The sequence below is a fragment of the Anarrhichthys ocellatus genome, unplaced genomic scaffold, assembly GCF_004355925.1.
Source record: "Anarrhichthys ocellatus isolate YVR2014 unplaced genomic scaffold, GSC_Weel_1.0 scaffold538, whole genome shotgun sequence".
In the NCBI taxonomy this organism is placed as follows: Eukaryota; Metazoa; Chordata; class Actinopteri; order Perciformes; family Anarhichadidae; genus Anarrhichthys; species Anarrhichthys ocellatus.
This window is the reverse complement of record NW_022280512.1, coordinates 1-19854: the sequence shown is the minus strand read 5'-3', so window position 1 is coordinate 19854 and position 19854 is coordinate 1. Positions and strand designations below refer to the sequence as shown.

At 44.2% G+C, this 19854-nt stretch overlaps 1 protein-coding gene across 3 annotated transcripts; it reads right to left on the bottom strand.

Annotated features, from left to right (window-relative positions):
- Positions 1-1943: 1943 nt before the first annotated feature.
- Positions 1944-19748, bottom strand: LOC116401574 (KICSTOR complex protein SZT2-like). 3 transcript variants are annotated; one of them, XM_031880042.1, is made up of 20 exons: positions 19321-19748; positions 16610-16732; positions 12468-12624; positions 10857-10963; positions 10487-10697; positions 9391-9561; positions 9079-9310; positions 8850-8979; positions 7741-7886; positions 7485-7637; positions 7001-7133; positions 5972-6177; positions 5637-5873; positions 5256-5334; positions 5058-5146; positions 4418-4586; positions 4134-4251; positions 3852-3965; positions 3456-3656; positions 1944-3251 (listed from the first exon to the last, which is right to left on the bottom strand). In XM_031880042.1, the coding sequence occupies exons 1-20, from the start codon at positions 19471-19473 to the stop codon at positions 3109-3111; spliced, it is 3072 nt and encodes a 1023-aa protein (XP_031735902.1). In that variant the 5' UTR covers positions 19474-19748; the 3' UTR covers positions 1944-3108. The 3 variants fall into 3 exon arrangements, with proteins under 3 accessions (XP_031735902.1, XP_031735901.1, XP_031735903.1); XM_031880041.1 differs by having other exon boundaries at positions 1945-3251; positions 3456-3659; positions 19321-19746; XM_031880043.1 differs by having other exon boundaries at positions 1946-3251; positions 3456-3659; positions 7001-7115; positions 19321-19746.
- Between the last annotated feature and the right edge of the window lie 106 nt (positions 19749-19854).

Genomic DNA, 19854 nt, shown 5'->3' with positions numbered 1-19854 from the left:
ACACACACACACACACACACACACACACACATATATACACACACACACACACCAACAGGTGCCCACAGTAATTACCCAAAAAACAATATAACTAAACAAATTACTATTAAAGAGAAAAATAATCTTAATATATCAAACATCTACAATAATTAAACAATACTACTTATAAATGAAATAACAAAATACAATGTCAAATAAATAGCTCCAACAATGTATTCCATCACTCCACAAGCCTGTAAACCCTTTTACTCCCCCGTGAGTTCGCTTCATTCCTACTGGTCGGTGTTTACATGCCGCCACAGGGCAACGTGCAGGAGGGACAGCGGACACTCGCCGATCAGATACGGTGTGTGGAGCGGACCTACCCGGACTCTCTAGTTATTGTCCTTGGTGACTTTAACAAAGGAAACCTCAGTCATGAACTCCCTAAATACCGACAGTTTATTAAATGCTCAACCAGAGAGGAGAACATTCTAGACCACTGCTACACCACAATCAGCGGGGCCTATCACGCCGTCCCTCGTGCTGCACTGGGACTCTCTGACCACGTCATGGTCCATCTGATTCCTGCTTACAGGCAGAACTTAAAGCTCTGTAAACCTGTAGTGAGGAAACTCAAGCAGTGGACCAGTGAAGCTCTGGAGGATCTTCGGGCGTGTTTGGACTGTACAGACTGGGATGTATTCAGGACTGCTACCAACAGTCTGGATGAGTACACAGAGGTTGTGACGTCGTACATCAGCTTCTGTGAGGACAGCTGTGTTCCATCAAGCGCCAGGGTGAGTTACAACAACGACAAACCCTGGTTTACAGCAGAACTCAGACAGCTGAGGCTGCACAAGGATCAGGCATTTAGGAGTGGGGATAAGGACTTGTATAAAGAGTCAAAGTACAGGTTTTGTAAGGCGGTGAGAGATGCTAAATGACTGTACTCTGAGAAACTGCAACACCAGCTCTCAGCAAGTGACTGCTTCTGTCTGGAGAAGCAGACCATCAGCACCGGTTCCCCCCCAAGGCTGTGTTCTTTCCCCTCTGCTCTTCTCCCTGTACACCAACAGCTCACGGATGACACCACCCTCATTGGACTCATCTCTGGTGGGGATGAGTCCGCCTACAGGTGGGAGACTGACCATCTGGTGACCTGGTGCGGTCTGAACAACTTAGAGCTCAACGCTCTAAAGACAGTGGAGATGGTTGTGGATTTCAGGAAGAATGCAGCCCCACCTGCCCCTATCACCCTGTGTGACTCCCCCGTCGACGCGGTGGAGTCCTTCCGCTTCCTGGGCTCCATCATAACCCAGGACCTCAAGTGGGAGCTGAACATCAGCTCCATCACCAAGAAGGCTCAGCAGAGGATGTACTTCCTGAGGCAGCTGAAGAAATTCAACCTGCCAAAGACAATGATGGTGCATTTCTACAGATCATTGAGTCCATCCTCTGCTCCTCCATCACGGTCTGGTACGCTGCAGTCTGCCCTTGTCCTTGGCAGCGCATCATTCGCTCTGCCGAGAGGATGATTGGCTGCAAACTGCCGTCCCTCCAGGACTTGTTCGCTTCAAGGACCCTGAAGCGAGCAAGAAAGATTGTAGCCGACCCCTCTCACCCTGGACACAAAGAGTTCGAGACCCTTCCATCTGGCAGGAGGCTGCGGACCTCACTCCACATGAACAGTTTTTTCCCCCATCTGCTGTTGGGCTTATCAACAAAGCCCGGGACCTCCACTGACTCCGACATCCCCACAATTTCCTACCGGTCACTCCCCTGCCCATCCCTTCTCTGTTTCTTCATTTAAACACACTTGACACTTTTAACATTACACTTCATCATACTTGTTTATAGTGCTGTTATCTGTTTGTTGTGCACTTTATTTTATATTCTTTTATATTCTATTGGAAATTTGAATGTTTCTATTTCTTGCACTGTGTTGATTGTTTAATGTTATGCACCACCTGCCATGACAAATTCCTTGTATGTGCAACATTGGCAATAAACAGTTTCTGATTCTGACACATGTAGGCCCTGATACAGCTCCCACTGCAGATTCCCATTGGAAACATCTGATTATATTGTTTTCTGATGGTTCCAGTTTTAATTTACTGTTGATGCAGACTCAACGCTTGCTCCATGTTCATGTTGTCTCGATAAATTCACCCTAACCCTGTCATAAACCTTACCTTCTTCTTTCCCCGAGCTTAAACAGTGAATCCATATCGTTAAGGAAGGAAATGGCCAATAGGAGAGAGGCTTTATTTTAACATCGACCAAGAGCTCCCTCTCAGGAGTTATACGCTCACATAAATGTGTTTAGTTTGACCAGAGCATGACACGTTCATGCCAGGAATATGAGGTGTATGAATATGTTAATAAAATATAAAACATGTAGAACAATGAATAAATCAAAAATATTAAATCCAAGTCTGATTTTTGTACTAAACATAATGCAGTGATCCAGCCACCCAGTGACTAACATCCTCCGCTCTCATGTTCCATAGCGTGTCGTTCACTAACGAGCCCGTTTATAACTGCTGCAGATGTCATCTTAACGTCACCCGTCTCTCCTCACAGCGGAGCAGAGGAAACCCTGCTGATTGGGTGTTTTTGTGTCTTTAGCTGAGCGCGACCAGAGAATATTTTGGTTAAAACTGATCTGGGATGCTGCTCTGTCCTCATTGTTGTCTGTGATGTAATATTGCCCTGGTGTGTTTCATGTGGAGCGAGCACTGCACCAGACTCTGATTAACAACCTCTTAATTGATTGATTGATTGATGGATGTTTGGCCTTGTGTGCTCTGATTCATTTGAACACAGTTAACACACAAGTCATAATTTAGTTTGAATGACAACTCCTGTTGTTCTTCACTACTGTTTAGGAAGAAGGAAATAACTGGTGTAACAGGCAAACCAGCTTTAAAAGTGACACATTTTCTTTTTAAATAAAAAGAATGAAGAATGAATCTGGATCTAATTCCTGCCGATATGCCGGTTCATGTGGATTTTGAAAAGTAAGTGTTGTAATAGAACATTTAAAGACACTTTAAAGTGCTAAATTTGGTGTGTTGGTAAGGCCCATCTTCCAAAAGGGAAACACTGTAATGTCTATGAAAACTACTATTCTGGCTTAACACTAGTTTTTAGTTTTTGAATGGATGGGATCACCTGTAAAGTGCTGGTAGATCCCGTCACCTCTTTGCTGCTGCCGGTGGTGTGGAATGACGTCATGGTGTCTTGTCTGTCTGGAGGCTTGACACACTCTGACGAAACACAAGAGGCACAGATTGCACGTCAGAAGAGGAAACCCCCTCCTGTATCAGATTCAAATGGACAAAACAGAAGGCACACGTTGCCACACACACACACACGCACACGCACACGCACACACACGCACACACGCACACACACGCACACACACACACGCACACAGGCTTAGCACTGCAGCTGAGATGACATGTGCTGACCTTTGATAACAGGTAAGGAGAAAGGAGCGACGTGGCCGTCTCGCTCCCGCTCCAAGATGTGGTGCATGAAGGCGACGTGGTCACAGTCGGCCAGCGGGACCTCTCTGTCGGTGAGCTCGTGCTCCAGGCTGCTGTGGAAGAGACTCAGCAGGAGGTCGTTGGGCAGACAGGGGGCACTGTGAATCTGCTCCTCGTTCGCCACTGCTACAGGCAAAAAGGGGGAGACACACGTGTCACCTTACTGTTTCTAAAAGAGTAAATGGTAAAGTAATCCTTGACTTTGTTTCTTTATTTCATTGTTAACTTTAAAAAAAACAAAAAACCTATGTATTTGATGATGGTTTTGTATTATTCTCAGTGTCGAGGGGAAGTGTGCAGACCAGATGAGTATCGTACCTGTGCCAAATGTGAGGAAGAAGATCTCAACCTGCTGGCACTTAGGGAGCAGCTGGATGAGGTCAAACTGGAAAGGGACCATGTGAATGCTGTCATCAGAGGCCAGAGCTTCTCCTGCGCGCGCGCGCACACACGCACACACACACACACACACACACACACACACTCTAGTTTTTTTACTTTTACTGACGTAAAGGACCTGAATACTTCCTGCACCACTGGTGGACACCGTTTTAGAAAGTCCAGAGTCAAGTACCAAATGTTTTACTGGGGTTTCATTACCTCTCACATCCTGGAGAGCAGCTGGCAGGGAGCAGACCTGGTCCTTATTCTGACACAGTTGGCTCAAATGCTCAAAGGTCATCATGGTGGACATACAGGCCAGGTCCCTTGGAAAGATCTACAACAAAAGAGCAGGTCGCTATCAAACACAACCCAATAGGCCTTAAAACATCGTACATACAGATAAGCTGTCAGTCAACTGAACTGAGAATTAGACCACCCCCCCTCCATGTCCCCCCTCAGCTCTAATTCACAGTGAATGAATGTATGGACGGACTACGCACTGCTTGAGGGATCTCCTGGTACTTGAGACCCTGGAAGTGGCGATGCTGGTCCATGCAGTTCATCACGATGCCGCTCTGCGGCTCCACCCAGCACTCTGTCACAAGGTTGAGCTCCGTGTCCACGTCTACGGCCTCCACCTCGGTGTCGTTGTCGTCATCAGTGGAGAAGCTGGAGGACAATGACACACAACGGACATAGGTCTGACAACTAAACTTGGTGCATTGTGCATAAATGAGGAGCAAGTATTTAGACCATATTCGAGTTTAAAACCACAATGTGTAGCAGCGTTGAGGGGTTGAGACCAAGTCAAGACCAAGACCAGTGCGAGTCCTACTGCACGACACACTTAAGATAACTTGTGGAACATGCAAACCAGAGACACTCAGATTGATCTGAAACATCCACATTTCCATAAAAACACCTGGAAATTCCTCTTCATTCAATGCAAGACACACTGATCCCCCTAACGGTTTCACATATCCTGCACCAGTTTTCACCAAGATTTTACAACTGTGGTGTTGAGAGTGGCTGTTTCTCCATCTATCGAGGACTGTGAGTATGTACTTGGCCACTGCAGAAGCCTTCAGAGTTCCATCCTAAAATAACGAGTTGTGTGAAGGTGATTACTGCCAGTCTCACCTGTCCTTAGTAGATGTAGAGTGAGGTGGGAACAGGATGTACTGAACGATACAAGAGTGTCTCTCTCTGTCCGTGTCCCCTGACACACCCTGAAAATAGAAAAGAAAAGAGTAGTAAGTAGACCAGTAGTCACACCAAACGCAACTGTACATAAACATTCCAGCACTGAAGATGAAGGTGCATTTAGTGCCGCCTCACCTTCATTGGCAGCTCGATCACCATGTTAACGATGCCCTCTCCACTGGCGGCAAAGTGAAAGCCTTCTGAAATGCGGATCCTTCACGTACACAGAGACATTTTTAGGCGACACGCTCCACAAAGCTGCTTATCTCACATCGAACCAGCACAGCTGCTACGTCTTTACGTAGCATTGAAACAGCGATAATTCATTGTGATTAGCTGCAGTGATGAAATTAGAAACCTCAGGTCACATTTGCCACCAATCAAATGTTGCTTCCTGGAATTGTTTTGCTCATCATTTTGAGCAAAACAATGTAATCATTCTTTTAAAACGATAGAAAAAGTAAAACGTTTTCTGGACAAAAACTACAAGAAAAAACACAAATGAAGTGAACTCACTCGGAGAGCATGGACAGGATGTGAGCGACTGCCTGCATGGCCACAGCCGGTCCTTGGCTGCTCTGCATGGTCCACACCCAGCGCTGGTGGAGGAAGTACCGGGACAGAGAGGCCAGGGTGGAGGAGGCCATCCGGTTGGCCGCCATGCTAAGGGGAACGGAGCTGTTGGAGGGCTGAGGGAAGTTCTCCATGTTGAAAATGAAAGGAGTCCTGAAATCCAGCGGCAGCTTCTCGTACCTGCACAGCATCCGCGGTTCATTTCGTTAAAATGTGTCCACTTTTAATTGAGGCATTCTGACACTGCAAGCGAATGCCCTGCTGTCATATGCACTGACCTTATGAGCAGCTTCTCCAGAGGCTTGTTGAGCACCACCACGCAGGGCCTGTCTGACAGCGCTGCTTTGGGGGCGGGGATGGAGGGAGACTTGGACGGTGACGGATGACCCACAATCTTCCTCTTAGTCTTGGGGGTCGTCTCTTTGTTCTGAACGCGTTGAGGGAAGCGAAGTTTGAGGATCTGATCTCGCAGCTCGTCAACAATCTGATGGAGGGCACGAATGTTAGCACAGGTTAGCTCAGAAAACATACAGCAACCAGTTTTTCAACGTCTGTACAGATGCGGACGGCGCCACCTCACTGCGTTTTCATTGATTGGCTGCCTAATTGATGTAGCCAAATGTCCGGGACGCTTTTTACGTGACACTGCTTCATAAAGTGCTTTTAGCGGTTTTAATCTGCGGGTCTGTTTGAACCTCTGCGGTTAAAAACCTCCTGAACGATGAACACTCATCTAACCGGAAGAAGCTGACTGAGATGACGACAACAACTCCCACGAACCCACGCTAACTTCACAACGTCTCCATGCTCCATCTTTTCTTATTGTTGGGATTGAGACAGAAAATGACATATTGTGTGTTTAACTTCAGTAATACCTGCTGAGTTTTCACTCCAAGAAACAGAAGACGACTAAATCTTAACTCAAGTTGCATTTATTAACCGTTACCAGAGCTTCCAACTGCATCTCCTCTAACCAATGGTCCTCATCTGCTGAAGACTGTGAACAAGCTGGTAAATCTCCTTTGAGTTAAGATTGTTCGTCAAATTTACTGTTGTTACTCCAATTATCAATACATGGATGTCTACTACTGTATCATGTTCTGCACTCATCTTTAAAACTACATTTCCAAACAAGATCCACTAAATAAGACAATATTCTGCTAAATACAAAGAGAATGCAACATGCAATCCAACACAAACTATAACATAACCACACTACTACAAGCTGGAACCTCCTTATCCTCTTCACAAAGGCAGAGTCATTGGTTTGGAAGTGTCCCTGTACTGTGATAACCTTCTGCAAGTACCTTGTTTCTGACATGAGCTGGTGTACCAATAGGGAAGCCCAGACGCAGAACCATGCAGGGCGTCTTGGAGATGAGGCGGACCAGGTAGAAGGAGGTGGGAGGCTGGTCCGACGAACTGTGGAGACACAAATCACTGAAACCTTGTTATTTCAAGAACTAAATTATTGTTAACAGATATGATTTATATCATTTAAAAGCCTCAAGGTAACACAAGATAAGTAATTGATATAGTTTTGGTGGTAGAGTATTCCTGTAAAGGCTGTGTTCACCCTGCTGAGAACACAGTTGTGCGGGAAATATTTCCAGTTGAGGAGGATTTACTTTGAGAACTTTGAAAACTGAAGATGCTAAATAATGTCAGAAATGTCAGCTACCACCAGCTCCGATCCAAAAGCATCCTCTTCGTGTCAGTATCCAGCACATAAAACAACGAAGGTTTCCTCCAGCTCTTGAGCCCATGTGGTATTTCCAACTGCTGTCTCACCTGTATATGAGTTTGACATAGGAGTATCCCTCCACCAGCACGAAGCTGCTCCAGTCCCTCAGCAGGGATGTGAGGGCAGAGTGGGAGATACGACACTGAATGGTGCTGTAGCGTCCATTGTTTCCAGCTGTGTGCAGGTGTTTGGGGACAGGCCTAGAGGGACAGAATGATGAATGTAATGAGGGACGGACAGACCAGGATGGACATATCCAAACAGATATGGCAGATATTAAGGCCAAACGCAGAGTTTTCTCACATGTCATGTTCAAGGAGGATGGCAATGCGATGCATGTGCAGCCATCTCTGCCAGAAGTTGGCATCCATGGAGAGGATGGGCTTCCAATAGGAAGCAAACTGGGACTGAGAGGAGTCTTTGGATCCACTGTGCTGCAGGGACAGGACCTGGACAAAGAGGAGACCATTCAGCCGAACGAGGCACGCAAACAGAAGAAAGGCTGAGAGGATGCATTGGTTACCCTGACCTGCCCTACACTGTCTTTGAATCAACAGACCATGTCTTTGGTAAACTATGAACTATTTTCCACTGCAGCTTCGAGCTACAGTGTGTAGAATCATACACTTTGGTGGTAGTACCAATTAATAATAATTGACATTGCTTTATTCAACACCAATACACATTTGTTCCCCAAGGTTAGCGCGTAAATGCAGGTTTTTGGGCGATAGCCTCCTTTCCCATTGCCAGTCGATGAGAGTTCCTTTCTGTTTTCTCTGTTTTCTGTGTGATTCCGACGTCACGAATGCGTGGGTGGCCAGTTATGGCTGCATGGATGGAACTACCAGTACACTCTGAGAACATCACCGCCACTCAGCAACTGCTCCTCGGGCAGACAGCTTAGTGCGTTTAAATTTGTTTTGGCGAGACTGTAGGACGCGTCTTGTACGACGACTTTGGGCTGATTGTCTGCATACATCACTGCTTGTTTTTGAGTTTAACGACACCTTACAGCCCATTGGTGTCTAGATGGGGAGTTAGCCCATTGTGGGTTGTATTCATTCAATCACACAATACAGTAGTGGTTGTTGCAGACACACCTGGCAGAGATCTACACTCTACTGAGGGCACTTTTCTAGTATTTAATATATATTTACTTCTACGTGACACATAGCATTGCATTGTAAAAAAATGTAGAAGTTAGTGGGTGTTAGCGGGTATATTGCCCAGTGGGAACGGGATCATAGTGGCTTTAATGGAAGACAATACAAAATACATAGTTTTCATAACAAAGCTCACAAAAGCAAGCTATAGGTTTAGTTAAATCTGCACTTAAGAGGAGTTCTATCAGACCAAACTGTCTAGGAGTTCTCAACATGGTTAAGAAGGATCAATGAAGGTCTGCACAGTACCGGAGTAGTGGAGCCGGGGGGGATGTAGAACAACGGAACTCCGTTTTTGGTGCTCTCAGGAATCATGTAGTTCTCAGGGATTGAATTAAATGATTGGAGGTGCACCAACATCTGATCAGTCTGGTTGATGCTGGAAGAACGCAGAGCAACACATTAAATATAGTATTAAAATAATTGCAACCAATCTTATTTAATGTTGGACACTATGGTGTCCTTCAGACAGGTGTACCTCTGCAGTGTGTTCCAGAAGCGCCGGATGACGGATGTGCGGTACGGGCTGGTGATGGGTTTCCTCTGGGTGCAGCTGATGTCATGCAGGATATCGTAGCTCCCCTCCATCGTCACCTCCACCCTGGTGGTTCTCTTGGCGGGGTCCAGCGGCCAGGAGGCGGCTGCCAGGTACTCGATGTGCATGTTGTGTTTCCATAACAGCACCAGCTTCACCTCCAGCTGACTGCCACCTAAAGAAAACAGGACTCGGGTCTAACGGTGCTCTCTCTTGATGAGCTGCTGTTCAGATTTTGTGAAGAGAGCGTTTTACCTTTGGTCAGGCTGATCTCTCTGATGGTGTAGCCCTCCCTCAGTCGCACAGACACCACGCTGATTAGATGAGCATGGACTTCCTTCTCTGTGTGCTTCTTCCTCCTCATGACCAGGGCTGGGTTCCCGCTGGCTGACACCAGATGCTCATTGAACAGTTTGTGCTGGGAAACTACAAAACAGGGAAGTAGTTGGTATGTAGGCCTATTTATTTTCATCATAATCATCATCGTCAATAGCAATACGCCTATGTTGTATTACATTTTATCTCGGAAATAATGTCAGTGAAAAATACCATAGAGTAGAAAAAATATATATATAAAAGTTAAGTTTAGAAATGAATTCAAAATAGACTCCATTGGTGGGATAATGGCCGTAAAGTTCTACATTCTTCCTTCTATTCAATTCATCTAGATAGGTCACATCTGAAACTTAAAAAAAACACACCAGAATTACCGCCAAGCAGTTTTATGGCTCCACCTACCAGTCAAGTTGGAGTTTACATCCATGCCTGTCCCAAATGTCACCATTTTATCTTATTAGACTTTTGTGTTAAATTGTCAAAATTAGCATATACATTCTTGACCAACTTACCATTAATGACTATTGTAGTTAATGAGAACCTAGGAAAAAAGGTACCAGTATGTTTTAATCAATAAATGCTGTCTGTGTTTTTACTCTTAGAACTTTTAACTCTTTCAAAGTGTGTTTTCAGTTCATGAAAGTTAATTGAAACATTTTGGTTGCCTAAAAATGACTTGTTCAGCATGCAGTTATACTACCAACAACCAAAAGATGGAGATGGCAAAAAAACCAATATGGAGACGGACAAAAACCAAAAGATGGAAAAAGCCAAAAACCAAGATGGAGACAGCAAAAACCAAGATGGAGATGGCCAAAATGCCAAACTCAAGGCTTCAAAACCGAACGTTGTGGTGACTACATCCACTTCTTATATACAGTCTATGTTTTGGGGACCGAAGAAGGAACTGAATAGCCCTTATGTTGCGCCCTTCTACCCCTCAACGGGGGCGTAACACCTACACACACTCAATTTCAAGACTTCATAGTATGCATAGCTAAGCTAGCTGTCTCACCACATAAGTACTCGGAGTTCATGGACTCGGAGGTGTTGAGGAAGGAGTAGGTTAAGAAGGCCTTGTGGTAGGTGTTCATCTCCTGGCTGTTCAGATCCACTTCAGGACAGCTGGGCAGGTATGAGCCAAAGGTGGCTAATGAGATGAACTTCATCAGCTCTACATTGGGGATGTAGCCAAAGCTGCAGTCATAGGAGTACGCACCGCCAACCTGGAGAGGGATGAAGTCAAAGAAGAGCAGTCAGAGGCTTCAGTACAATGTCTCCTTCATCCAGGATCAAGACTGTGGAGTCACCACATCGACATGCCAAACACTGACAACCTGTCTCGAAAGAAGAAGCTAGACAAGTAACAATGTTCTGGTCTTTACCTGCACAAAGGAGCAGGCAATGGTTCCACTCCTGAGCTGGTTCAGCAGGGTTTCACACACGGCCACATCAGGAACACTCGTCACTCCATCTGTGATTATGATGATACCTGGAACACACACAAGTTCAAAAACTAATTCTTATTGTGAAGAGTGATGAAGTCACGTGAGGTGCTTCAAAGGTGTAGAACAGTGTTTATCACACCAAGATGACCAAGACACGCAAAAGGCAGACAGAAGGATATGACGGCATTTCACAACAGGTTCAAGTGCTTGAATTACATTTCATAGGCCATTTTTATTATTTTCATCTTTTATTATATTTATTTCTTAGTTTATTTTTAACGTATCCAACTGTCTCACTGAGCTTTCTGTTATTATTGGCTGTCAAAGCACTTTGTGAACTCTGTTTTTAAAGGTGCTATATAAATAAAGTTATTATTATTATTTGAAGCATATTGAGACTAACACTTCTAGTCATAACACAATCAAAGACGGAAATTTCATGCAAAAATATTTACCTTTATGATATAGTGGGCCTGAAAGCTCAACCCACTGCAACTTCAAAAAAGATAAATGAAGAAAACAGCTGCAGCAATTTGACAAGAGCTGCATTCCGAAGATAAATGCTGCAAAAGGGGGAAAAACAACACAAGCACATGCAGACACATGCACACTGCAAAAAAACACAACACGACTAAATACAGACACAACACAATAAAACATGGTTACATAATAAGAGGTAATGAACCCGCATTGCAGATATTTGCTATTATAGCCCATCATGAGCAGTTTGTATTCTGTGTGACTTGCAGCGTGTCTGTATTTGGTCGTGTTTTCTTAAGCTGCAGTGTGTTGAGCTCTCATGGCCACCAGACTGACATCACCAAAACGTGACACTCTCCAGACCTTCATTTTGATTGTGTGGGAATTACAAAACAGGAGTGGGGACACGGTACATCCTTGTTCAGTTTCCTGTGAGTGGGCTTGACTACATGCCTAATTCTATTCAATTCAATTTATTTTGTAACGCCCAAAATCACAAATCTGCCTCAGAGGGCTTTACAGTCTGTAGACATACAACATCCTCTGTCCCAGGACCCTCACATCGGAACAGGAACAACTCTAACGGGGAGAAACTGCCTAACTGTTACTCCAAAGACGCTCAGGAAACAAACTGCTGGCAGAAACAACCTCAGAACCACAAAGTGTCAGAGCAACACTCAGAAAGCACAATCAATGACTTTAGACTTTATTGTCCCCGGGGGGGGGTTGTTTCTCTTGCATTGAGTTCTTGTAGCTTCCTACCTCTCTTGCACAAGTCTCTGTTTACTTTAGATTCATGTATATTTGAGTATACTGTATGCAGGTAAGCGTGTGTTGGTATACATGCGAGTGTCTTTGTGTACATGTACATTTCATAATAGCTGTGTTGTTTCTGGTGATGCAGGAGTTGTCCAGTCAAAGGCCTGGTTGTTAGAGGGGTTTGGACTCCTTCAAAGTGCTCCTAGGAAACAACTCAGCAACTCAACAAGGGAGGAGTTCCAAACCACGAAGACCCCCTCTTGATTGAGAAACTAAATGATGACTTTGGGTTCTGAAGGACAAAACTACCTGCGCTGGAGTTTGGGGGCAGCAGCTGAAGGGCCAGGATGCCCTGGCGCACCATGCTGACCAGACCCATATCAGCTGACACCATTGAAATGCCTTGCTTCCTGTGGGGCTGGTCATCCAGGATGTTGCTACTGGAGCTCTGGACTGGCTCCACAGACTGAAAAGCACAGGGAAAAAATACATTGATATATATCGTCATCAACAATGGACACTTTGATGTTATGCCACATCCACACTATTCCATTTCCATATGAAAACGCATATGTTCTGCTACGTTTACACTGAGCGTCCACACTACGACGGCGTTTTCCAGCACCGAAAACGGAGGAGTTTGAAAACTCTCCCGAGGATGGATAAGTTTGAAAACTCCGGGGTTGCCTCTTCGTGTGGACGGTCGAAAACGGATACATTCAGAAACGATGACGCCCACACCCGCGTTCACTACTTGATTGGTTCTTAGCAGTCATGACGTGTCCTTCCCTGATTCGTCATACTCCTATCACGTGACGCTTACCCGGAAGATCACAAACAACAACATTGATTACCGATCAACTACCAGGTTAATTTAACATGGACAACTGATTACAGGTGTTGCTGACCTTGTTGTCTTTACTAGCAGCTGTTGTCCAGTTAAAGTCTGCATTATTACGGAGGAAGCAGCTGTTATTGGAGCGATCAGCGAGCGGCGTGACCAGCGGCGTTATCAGACCTACGGAGCGGCCGTCTGAAGTCACGGTTAGCGGCTTTAGGGAGGGTGATGGACACAAACGGAAGACTTTCCTTTCCTTATTAATGCTTATTTTGTTCTGCACATCTATTGTGAAGTCCGCAGATAAAATGTAAAGGAACTAAAGCAGTAATTGCTCTTCAGTATGACAGAAACTTCAGCCACCAGCAGAGCTACGAGTGAGAACAAACAACGAGGAAACGAGTGAGAGACGTGTGTTGACCACATTTATGGACCATAATCTAGTAAACCTTTATGTGCAAGTGTTGATTTTAAAGTGAATTTGATGTGTGAGAGAGATAAAGAGCAAGACCTGCAGTTAAGTCTGAAAATATAACTTCCAAAACTTTCCACGAACTGTGTCTGTTTGAGTTCATAGAGGAAGATTTTAGAGAAGATCTTAAGTATCAAACACGACCTTTCATTATTAAAGACTACTTTATTACTCTGTCCTATTTTTTTTAACTTACCAACCAATCTACTTCCTGTTTACACCGGCAACCATCATGCCCAGTGTAGGTGAAGAGTCACGTGATATTCGTTTTCAGGCGTTTTAGTCGGACGGAGATCATTTAGAAAACGCCGCGTGGACGGAGATTGTTTTCGTTCCGTTAGACACCAACCAGTAAAACTACTGACATGGCGCATACAAAGGGAGGCAGTCTCTAAATTGTAACTGCAGCCTCCCCACTCCACCCTAATCTTGGAGTTCCACTGAAAGTGCCACCACGCAAAATTTGCCTATATTGAGTTTTGGGGGTCCCTGTTGTCTATGACCCCTGTCAAGGGTACCAATACAACACAAGCAAAGGCACAAAGTCCCATAAATCAGGGCACAATAATAAGGGTTGCCAGGTTGATAAAATGGCAACTAATTCTTGTATCCTGACATCTTTGAGCTGGATGGGAAATGATACAGCAAAGCATGTACGACATACACATGACAGGTATACGTATGACACATATGTATTACTGTACAGTATCTTAATCACTCAAAATATAAGGTGACAAAACATTGCGACATTTTCCATTTCAGCAACCAGAAGCTAAGGCCTGGTTGCCAGCGTTACTGTTGACCCCAGTAAATAGTTGAAAAATCATGTAGGTGGCATATTTACTCACTTTATGCCACTGTTGTGAGTGCTGGCACACCCACGGTAACCAGCGGCAAGTGGCAAAGACAATGTCGTGCTTTAGCTAACTGTTCACACATCACAACTGCTCTTTGCCATTAAGATGATGGCGATGAGACACAGGTGGAACATAGTTAGGACTGCCCTCTAAACCATGACTTGGATCATCGGTGGACGAGCCCACAAGGCAACACAAATCCGGTTCAACTCAAGGAATTGTTGTTCCTGGTATGTCAGGCTTCATAACAAAGTTGTTTCTTGAGCTGTGATGCATTAGGACACACGTGTCAAACTCGAGGCCCGCGGGCCGAATACGGCCCGCCACGTCATTTTATGTGGCCCGCGAATCCACCAGCAAAAAAAAAAAAAAAAATTTTATTTTGAAAAAAAAAAGAAATTAAGATAGACTTGAAAATAAAAGTATCCCCATGGTCGAAATTATGAGATAGAAAGTTGAAATTATGAGATAGCATGTTGTCTGTGTACCGACATTAAAACTATCACAACAGGTGGACAGGAGAGGGAACAGCCGGTAAAGCGGTTTTCCAACAAGTGACTGAGTTGAAAAAGATCAACAAATAATCCCAAAATGTCCACGAAGAGAACAATGGATGCAGAGGGAAGAAGATGTAATTTAAGATGGGAAAGAGAATACATGTCTGTGCTTCAGGGAGAAAAACGGGTCTGTCTTCTGTGTTATGATGCGTGTCGGTGATGAAGGATACAATTCACGTCGGCATTTTGACACCAAACACGGAGCTAAATTTAGCCTCCAAGAAAAACATCAAATTGTCCAAGAATTAAAAGGCAGACTGCAATCACAGCAGAATCTATTTACAGAAGCTACAGCCCAGTGCATGCTAAAGGTATGTGAGCAGGTGAGCTCCGACCAGATACAGACTTTTACAAATGTCAGTTTGTGAAGAAACACCATCGCAGACCGAGTTCAGGAACTAGCAGCAATCTAACAACACAGCTAGCTCAGAGACGAGATACATCATCTATCAGTGTTTGAAAGAGGCTCAAGGCAGACCTGACTCTCAGTGAGGAGCTCTTGGATGTAGCTGCCATGCACGGGACGACGGCAGGGAGGGACATTAGTGATGCAGAGAGGTGACACAAATAGCTTTGAACAAAGTTAATGTAATAACTTGTGTTTGATGATATTTGTCTGTTATTTTCTTTAAAAGTTTGATCTTTGATAGAGTAATGTGGGTTTCTTAACCCTAAATTAAAATGATTTATGTTATAATAACAGAAATGTGCTTAAATATCATTTTACATTTATATAACTGCATGTACAATATTTTACACTTGAATAAACAATAATCAAAAGCAGAGACAGTTATTTAGCAATATGTTAGGAGTAGTTACAGTTATACAGTCTTACAGTTACAACCGGCCCTTTGAGGGAAACCATGATGCTGATGTGGCCCAGAGTGAAAATGAGTTTGACACCCCTGCATTAGGACATCAGAATATTAGACAGGCAGCAGCCAGCTAATCAGAGTTGATGGAAGTATAGGTTTGCCTCTGGGGTTATCGGGAGGTCACCTCCCATCAGTGTGTCGGTATGAATCAGACCTACAACACCTCCAGAAGGCTCCAACCTAAAGACTAAGAGATCCAGTAGATGTATCCCTTAGACACGTTCCTTCTACCTAAAGGTACCTTGTTATTTCTAAACTCTCTACAAACGACAAAACATTAAAGGAGAAGACGGGCATTGTTCTGTATTTTTCTGAATGTCAACAAATCTCCAAAAGGAAACCAACAATGAGCTCTATAACAGTCAGTCTCTGACTTCCCTACTCTGTCTGTGCTCTCTGCTCCAATCCCATTGAAGATTTGCATCTTTAAAACACATCATAAACACTATATTTATATGAAAAATAAAAAAGGAGAAATGATTTCCTAAAACACCTGGCCACTGAATTTTCGGCCACTGAAAAAACAATTTTTAAATCAAAAATGACTCAAACGGGAGGATATAGTGCATTTGTTGGGGACTATTTTCAGAGGCGGATTAATCCACATTTCTCTGGTGAGTATTTGTGGCAGCAGGACGTGTTTGTAGGATTGAGTCACAATAAACGACAATGAGAAACATATCAAATACCGCCAGTCCTATGCAATAAGAGTTTAGATACACTCACAATATTAATAAGAAATGATTCATATGAAAGGATATGCTTTTGATGAGAGATAGACTTGTTTAAATGAGATCGGTTCCCTCGTCAACATCTTAAAATACAATGTAAATACTGTTGGTGGGCACTTGCTTGTTCGTGCTGCTGATGGAGGACTTCTGCGATGTTGCTCTCCACTGCTCTGAGCTGCTGGTAGATGTGGTGCAGGAACTCATCCAGGTCCGTTCTATCAAGCTGACAGCCCTGAACCAGAACCTGCAGGGGGAACCAAGGCTGTCAAAAGGACTGCAACAACATCTGGGTCAGGAGCACATAGTTTTCTAACACTAGCACGTTTTCCAGCACTTTTCTAACAGCATAGCGGCCACTTATCATTGCCTTCAAATCCCTGACTGAAGCCATTTAGTTTCAGCGTTCCACCGCCCGGAGCAACTTCGGCAGTCCGGCCGTCCCCTGGAGGCCTGTGGCGTTTGGTATCCGTCCCTTGAGGGGGGGGGGGGGGGGGGTACTGTCACGGTTATCTCTGGTTTGTGTGTGTTTCTCCCGATCTCCTCTTCACCTGTCCACAATCACCCGCCCCTGGCTTTTCCCTCTGCCAACCCCACACTGCACTCATTTCAACTCACCTGCCTGCAATCTACTCATCACCCCACACCTACAGGTGCTGGTCATATAATTAGAATATCATCAAAAAGTTGATTTATCTCACTAATTCCATTCAAAAAGCGAAACTTGTCTATTATATTCATTCATTACACACAGACTGATATATTTCAAATGTTTATTTCTTTTAATTTTGATGATTATAACTGTTAACTAAGGAAAATCCCAAATTCAGTATCTCAGAAAATTAGAATATTGTGAAAAGGTTCAATATTGAAGACACCCGGTGCCACACTCTAATCAGCTAATCAACTCAAAACACCTGTAAATGGTCTCTCAGTCTAGTTCTGTAGGCTACACAATCATGGGGAAGACTGCTGACTTGACAGTTGTCCAAAAGACGACCATTGACACCTTGCACAAGGAGGGCAAGACACAAAAGGTCATTGCAAAAGAGGCTGGCTGTTCACAGAGCTCTGTGTCCAAGCACATTAATAGAGAGGCGAAGGGAAGGAAAAGATGTGTTAGAAAAAATTGTACAAGCAATAGGGATAACCGCACCCTGGAGAGGATTGTGAAACAAAACCCATTCAAAAATGTGGGGGAGATTCAGAAAGAGTGGACTGCAGCTGGAGTCAGTGCTTCAAGAACCACTACGCACAGACGTATGCAAGACATGGGTTTCAGCTGTCGCATTCCTTGTGTCAAGCCACTCTTGAACAACAGACAGCATCAGAAGCGTCTCGCCTGGGCTAAAGACAAAAAGGACTGGACTGCTGCTGAGTGGTCCAAAGTTATGTTCTCTGATGAAAGTAAATTTTGCATTTCCTTTGGAAATCAGGGTCCCAGAGTCTGGAGGAAGAGAGGAGAGACACACAATCCACGTTGCTTGAGGTCCAGTGTAAAGTTTCCACAGTCAGTGATGGTTTGGGGTGCTATGTCATCTGCTGGTGTTGGTCCACTGTGTTTTCTGAGGTCCAAGGTCAACGCAGCCGTATACCAGGAAGTTTTAGAGCACTTCCTGCTGCTGACCAACTTTATGGAGATGCAGATTTCATTTTCCAACAGGACTTGTCACCTGCACACAGTGCCAAAGCAACCAGTACCTGGTTTAAGGACCATGGTATCCCTGTTCTTAATTGGCCAGCAAACTCGCCTGACCTTAACCCCATAGAAAATCTATGGGGTATTGTGAAGAGGATGATGCGAAATGCCAGACCCAACAATGCAGAAGAGCTGAAGGCCACTATCAGAGCAACCTGGGCTCTCATAACACCTGAGCAGTGCCACAGACTGATCGAAGTATTGAGTGCTGTACATGCTCATACTTTTCATGTTCATACTTTTCAGTTGGCCAAGATTTCTAAAAATCCTTTCTTTGTATTGGTCTTAAGTAATATTCTAATTTTCTGAGATACTGAATTTGGGATTTTCCTTAGTTGTCAGTTATAATCATCAAAATTAAAAGAAATAAACATTTGAAATATATCAGTCTGTGTGTAATGAATGAATATAATAGACAAGTTTCACTTTTTGAATGGAATTAGTGAAATAAATCAAATTTTTGATGATATTCTAATTATATGACCAGCACCTGTATATATACTCCCCTGCTTTCCCTGTTGTCAGATTGCAATTTGTTCTTTGTTTCTTTCCCTCTGTGTGCTGCGTGTTCCAGCTTTGTCCTTCCCCGTGACCTCATCATGTCTCCAGAGCTTTCCCTCATCTTGTCCTATGGTTTGTGACTTTGCTTTTTTTCAGTTTGGATTTTTGCCCGCTCCCGGTCGGAGTTGTTTTCAGTTTCTGTGTTTGACTACGGACTGGAGCCAATTAAAAATACCTTATTTTCAAATTCCCCTCGTCTCCTGTGTCTGAGTCTTTGCTCTACCCCGGAACCCTCAGAGAAAACCTTGAACCCTCACAACTTCTGTACTTTAATTTAAGTAACGTTTTGAATTCAGGACTTTCACTTGTAATGGAGTATTTTTGGACTATGGTATTTCTACTTTTACTTAAGCAAAGGTTTGGAGTACCTCTACAATTATTGGTTACACTTACAACAGAGCACACCTCTGACCACACCCTGAGGTCAGAGGTGAAACACCAGACCAGAGAGGACAGAGAACTTCATGCTAATCTTAGATCATTCATACAAAGGCTCATGAACATCTGGATACAAACATGTGTACATAAAACACCAGTGAATAAAAACAGGATGAACCGCGAGCTACTCTGATGACCTGATGGGATGTGAGGCCAATGATTGACGAATACGCCAAGATGGTGACGAAGATCTTCGGCTTGAACAGTTGATCGGTTCCAGGGACTTTGAAAGGTTGAGCCAGACCAGCCAGACACCTGGACAGGGCATGGAACACCTCGTCGAAGATCATCTCTCCGGTGCTGTCATCCTGTAGAAAGCCAAACAAAACACACAACTCAGCAACTTCTGTGTTTGGTCAGACCGAGGACATTGCTCTCGAGTTAAGTAACATACGGATATATACGGCAGCTTTAAGCTGGAGCGTTAACAGAGAACCACACACTGCTTTAGAGTCGACACTCATGATAGACTGACACACAGTTTAAGGCTCCATCCACCAGTGCCACACTGTCCACATTAGACCCTGACCAATACTGCATTACCGAGGCGGATCTCATAAAACGATATCGACCTATAAAACATGAACATGCATGTACATAAAACCATGTACATTCAAATGTGAAAGACAACATTCAATGTTTGTGTCGAGCAGCAGAAATAGCTGTCTAAT